Below are 6,255 nucleotides of genomic sequence, written 5' to 3'. Positions count from 1 at the left end.
GCAGAAAAAACTCTACTGGGCATTGATAAAGAAGGGGGAACGGGTAAGTACCTTGGACTACCAGAGTATTTTGGCAGAAAGAAGCGAGATATGTTTACTTCCATTGTAGACCGAATCAGACAGAGAGCTTCTAGCTGGTCAATGAGACGACTATCCAAGACGGGGAAACTAACTATGATCAAATCAGTCTTGCTTTCCATCCCAACATATCCAATGTCTTGCTTTGAAATCCCTGCAAGTCTGTGCAAACGAATACAGTCAGTCTTAACCCGCTTCTGGTGGGATGACTCTCTAAACAACACCAAAAAGATGTGTTGGATAGCATGGAGCAAAATGACCAAACCAAAAGCGGGGGGGGGGGGGGGGGGGGGGGGGGGGGAGGCCTAGGACTCAGAGATATACAACTATTCAACCAAGCGCTCCTAGCTAAACAGGCATGGAGAATTCTAACGGCCCCTGACTGTCTATTAGCTCGGATACTGCTAGGAAAATATTGTCACAAAACATCTTTTCTCGAAGCCCAAACCCCCGCGGTGTGCTCACATGGCTGGAGGAGTACTACACGGCAGAGACTTATTAAAAGGAAATGTGGGGAGAGTTATAGGGAATGGAGAGGATACTAAAGTGTGGAATGACTCATGGATAACACTACAAGAGAACATCAAAATCTATGGGCCAGTACCAGAGGCAGGAATGGACCTTCACGTATCTGATCTACTAACATCCGAAATGAAGTGGAATGAATCAAGACTAAAAGAGTTCATACCTCTGGTTGCGGACATAGTCAAATGCATTAGGCCAAGCGAGACAGGAGCAACAGATACATATATTTGGCAAGCAGCAAAGTCAGGTATATACTCTTCCAAGTCGGGTTATTTTACAGCCTCGGGAGAAGCAAATCCTAGACCAGCAGATCCCAATAGCTTCGACTGGATCAAAGATATATGGAGAGGCAACTTCTCTCCCAAAATGAGAATGTTTCTCTGGTCAATAGTTCAGAACGCTCTTCCATTGGGAGTTAACCTGCAACACAAAGGCATTAACTCAGAACCGGTTTGTAAAAGATGCAAAGATGTTGAAACTGCTATGCATACATTCTTCTTCTGCCCCTTCGCACAAAGGGTATGGGAGCTAATCCCCTTACACAGAGGAATGTCGATCGCAACAGACAGAAACTTCAAAGACGCAATCATCAAATTTCGTAAAGATGTCTGCTTGCCACCATCAGGAGTCTCAGGAAACATCCTCCACTGGGTTTGTTGGGCGTTGTGGATTGCTCGGAACACACTAATCTTCGAGGACTAACTCTCTACACTAGAGGAAATGGCGACGAGGGCAATACGATCAGCGCAGGAATGGGGACTCGCGCAAGGACTGAAGGATCAAATACCAAAACGCGCAGAGAACCAACCCAATTTGAATCAGCACCAACCCGAAAGAAACACGATAATGGTTTGCAAATCGGACGCCGCATGGGACAAAGGATCAAACAAAGCAGGGCTAGCTTGGATTCTTACAGATGCATCGGGAATCTACAAACACAGAGGGGCCACAACCCAGGACTTTGTCTCCAGCCCATTGATCGCAGAAGCCCTAGTCCTACGATCGGGAATCATCACCGCAGCAGCGATGGAAATCTCGGATCTCCAGATGCTGTCTGACAACCAAACGCTTATTAAAGCCATCAACAACGACATCCAGAACCCAGAGATCTATGGTATTGTGAAAGATATCCAAAAGATCTCCTTTGGTTTTGTCGATATCACTTTCTCTTTTGTATCTCGCGTGTTTAACGATGAAGGTGATGCCTTAGCAAAAGCCACCCTAAACAGATCTTTTGTAATGGACCCATGAATGGGCTGAACCTAATGGGCCTGAGGCCAGTTTATGTTTCTGGTTTAATGAAAATTTGGTGAACAAAAAAAAGACGCAAGACAAGAAATATCACAAGTTTATTCTATAACCAATCTCAAAGTCAATACGGCAGAGATAACAAATGCTTAAGTTCATGTTATTTTTGTTGATTTTTTGGGTAGTGAGGTTTATATATGAAATAACAGAACACTTTACTATGCAGCATATTCCAGATTATGAAAGAGTGTTTTGTGGAGAAGATAGCAGAAGTCATCGTTTAATTTGTAATCAGTGGATGATAACACTACGTGGTCTGGTTTCAAAGAAGCTATACGCACTTCTCATTTGTCTGTCTTTTAGTTAGATGAATTCACCAATTTGACCAACTTTGATTCTCCACCTTACTATCTCTCGATCATTAAATTTTCTTTCAAAGTAAAATCTTTGCTTCCATACTAATGCAGCTAAAAGCAAGTATGAATCTCTATTTACATTAGTTGAAGTTGTTGGGTAGCTAGGAAAGCTTAGTATAGATAAATATATAAAAAGTGGTGTTGAGGAAATTGTGTTATTTTCTTGGAATAAATTATTGTCAAACTATTAGATATTGTTAGTATTTTACAGATTTTGTCACAGATGGCTTTGAGCAATTATGATGTGTTGTTGCAAAAGGATCCAACCAAAGAAAGAGGAGGAGTCTCACCTTTTTATTTTCATGGAACATAGAGATTTGCTGCAACTGTTAAATCTGGATTTAGCCCACTGTTTGGTCTTGTTTGCTTTTGACCTTTGTAGCTGCTGCTGTAACTACTCTGGTCAACTACTCTGGTTTTTCCATTCCTTGTTTTAATGGAGCGTATATCAACATTTTTGCTTCTGTTCTATACAGTAAGATTTTGGTTTTCCATAATAAGAACCAGATTTGAGTTCTAAGCAACACGATCACAAAAGATCAAAACAAAAGAGGGTCTGTAATGAACATATACAACTCTGTTTATCTACTTCACAGCAGCTGCTCTGGTTGCACTCTGAAGTTGAGTTCGTCCACATCATCATAAAGATGTTCAAGTCCTCTGTTCTGTTTTTCTATTTCACTTCACATGAATGATGGTAATGCGGCTAAGGTTAGACAAAGAAGAGATGGAAAGATAACTAAACTTAATTAGAAAAGAAAACCAAATTAAAATAGAACTGTTGCTAATGCAAACTAAATAAAAATAATTAAACAGATTAAATTACAATATTCAAAATATATACACATTCAAAATAAGATCGAACATAGATACAATATTTATATATCTGACACAGATCCGTAGTCGAAGAATAAACCCCACGATTTGTATATAACACGTATATAGCATATTATATATATATATATATATATATTGTTAATAGTTTTAATTTCTTAAATTTTAATTTTTTTTTATATAAATATACATATATGAGAATCAAAATAGTATAATTTCTAAATCTAGACATGTCTTCCATTATTTTAAATGATTTTTAATGTCTTAAAACTGGATATAATTTTTAATGATAAAATATTATATTTGATAATATTTTTTGAGGAATATTATTCTTTCCTACAAATTCCCAAAAAAAAATGTTATTGATATATTAAGTTAAAAGATTTTATACACACTAATAGATTGTTTGTTGAAATATTTATTTACATATTCTATTAGTTATGACATATTTATAATATCAATTTAAAGTACTGAATTTTATTTTTAAATATTTTAAACTTAATAATTTTTTCATTATTATTTTTAATAAAGATATAAATTGTGTTTAGCTTAGTCTTTATAAAACTCTAAACTGCAAAACAATAATATTCTCAAAAAGTATTATATAAAATTTTAATAGTTCGTACGTTTTAAAAACAAAATCTGTTAAATAGTTTTTAGGATAATAAATTAGTGATGTGTTTTAAAAAGGAAATTATAAAGAAGAAAACATACATGATTTTAACTGTTTTTTAGTTTTGGAATATTTTTCTAAATTAATTATTTAGTTCATATTAATTAATTATGATATGCATAAATATGAGTGACATGTCATTATAATTATTTCACAAAATCAAAGACAAAATTTTATGATTCAGTATCATTTTGAAAACAAAGTATTTAACCAATACGTCCCAAATGAAGTTTCTAACAGATTGCCACATCCATGATATGAACAAAGTATGCGAAGATTGTTACTACTTTAAGAGGATGAGAAATTTTTTTATTTTCGTTTAAACAAGATAATCACAAAAACAAACACACACATTACATGTTTCCCTTTTGAAACATCGACTTTACTTTATGTTTTAAATTCAGCTATTTATTCTATTTTTATTGAATTGATCAATGAAACCACTTATGCTATTCTTTTTTGATCTAAACAACTTCAAAACAAAGTAATATACTACTCTCATTACCAATATCATATGGATCAAAAATAATAAAACATACGAACCTGGCGCGTAGCGCCGGAATACCACTAGTATATAATAATGTAACACGGTTATAAATTTTATGAAATATATTACAACTGCAGACTAATGTAATAGTATAAAAGTCTATAAAGGTGCATCAAATCAGGTTCACAAAAATATATTACATATATTGTATATATATTGTTGCATTTTATTTGTATACTATTCCCCCTGTTTCATAATAAATGTCATTTTAATATTTTTTTCTTGTTACAAAAAAATGTAACATTACAATTCCAATGCAAATTATATTTACTTTCAGCTAAAAGTTAATTGAAAACTGCATTGATTTTATAAATAAATTTATTTATCTCAAATACTATTGGTCATAGAAGTATAATTAATAATAATTTACATATATTTCTGATACTTTTTTAATCTGTGTAAAAATGTTAAAATGTATTTATTCAGAAACAGAGGGAGTACTAATTAATACCCTATATTAATTATTACGGAGTCCTTATCCGACAAGATTTTCAGGGACTTCATGTTTATTCAGAGAGGTTAAATCTATCTATAATATTATTTCATATAGTAAGATATAATGTGCCTCATAGTTTTCTGTTCACATAGGTATCTATCTTGTGAGTGTAGACGTATAATGAATTTTTTTTTAAAGATGCTAACTCTTAGAGCATTTCCAACATAACCTCAAATCTTTAAATTTTGAAGTTTTTGTTATTCCAATCCAACTTAAAATCCTCAAATTTTTAAGTTTTGAATAGTGACACCTCAAATTTGAAGTTTCACTATTCAAAACCTCAAAACTACTATTTATTTTCTTTTTAGTCCTTATCATTATTATTTTTCACAAATACATCTACTAACTTTATTTAGACTAACTTAAATACACCAAAATAAAATAAAATAGAATAAATATTACATAACAATAAAATAAAATTCACACAAATAGAAAAAAAATACATAAAATAAAGCTCACACAAAATAAAAATATATTAAACAAACTTAACATATATTAAAGCAAATTACATAAACATTTAAATATTACATAACTTACAAGTGACCAAAATACCATAATTCATCGGCTAACGGGATCCTGAACCTCCAAGATAATCGAAATATGGTTGATAAATAGTCGGATCAAATGAAGGTTGTTTCTGCTCTTGATCAGTTCTTTTTGTATGATTTTTGTTTTTTTCCAATCGCCTATACTCACGTCTATAAGCATTAACAGAGTCTAAATTTGTTAGTAATATCTTATCATTTCGTTCTCGTTTTTTTAGGGCTAATTTTTAGCCTGATTTTGGAGACATAATTTCTGCAACTCATAATTCTTAGTCTAGTTGATGCACTGTCTTTTAAGAAATTAAAGATTTGTTCGTTTGATGAAATCATAGAGTCAACAAATGAATTATTACATTCAGCCATTTTTTTCTTCAATTTTGCTTTCTTCAATCCAATAGGGCGTTGTGATGAATTTGATCCACCATCCTCACTGCTTAAGTTGATTGAAAATAAAGACAATTCAAGAGGCTCATTTATCACTTTGGAATGCTTTGATTGAGCACATATGGGAGCAGTACAGAAATAATACTTGAGTAATTTGGTATTTTATGTAATTTCTGAAATTTGTGTGGTATGTGTGTTGTTTTATTATATATGTAATTCATATTATTTTTTATTATATAATATTTTAATATTGTGTGTTGTATAATATTATTAAAAGTATGTTTTATAAGTATTAATTGTGAAATTTTATCATTATTAGTAACTTTTGTTAATATCAAGAACTATAATGCAAATTAATAAATTTTTAAAGATTTTTTTGAGGATTCATGGTTGGACTAATTAACCCTCAAATCCTCATTTTGAAGTTTTGCTCTCTTTAAAATAAGGTCTTGGGTTGAAGATGTTGTTACACTTATGAATTATTGACATGTAAATATATATAATAGTAG

General features: G+C 32.1%; 1 protein-coding gene across 1 annotated transcript; it reads left to right on the top strand.

Annotated features, from left to right (window-relative positions):
* Positions 1-1,323: 1,323 nt before the first annotated feature.
* Positions 1,324-1,854, top strand: LOC125582921. Its single transcript, XM_048749380.1, has one exon. It carries the CDS (start codon positions 1,324-1,326, stop codon positions 1,852-1,854), a length of 531 nt encoding a protein of 176 aa, XP_048605337.1.
* Positions 1,855-6,255: the final 4,401 nt, after the last annotated feature.

Source organism: Brassica napus, chromosome C3 (genome assembly GCF_020379485.1).
Source record: "Brassica napus cultivar Da-Ae chromosome C3, Da-Ae, whole genome shotgun sequence".
In the NCBI taxonomy this organism is placed as follows: Eukaryota; Viridiplantae; Streptophyta; class Magnoliopsida; order Brassicales; family Brassicaceae; genus Brassica; species Brassica napus.
Note: the sequence above shows the minus strand (reverse complement) of the source record. Positions and strands in the feature narration are given on the sequence as shown.

Excerpts from the sequence above, each read along its gene's own strand:
- LOC125582921 (XM_048749380.1), top strand. The coding sequence starts at position 1,324 with ATGGCGACGAGGGCAATACGATCAGCGCAGGAATGGGGACTCGCGCAA.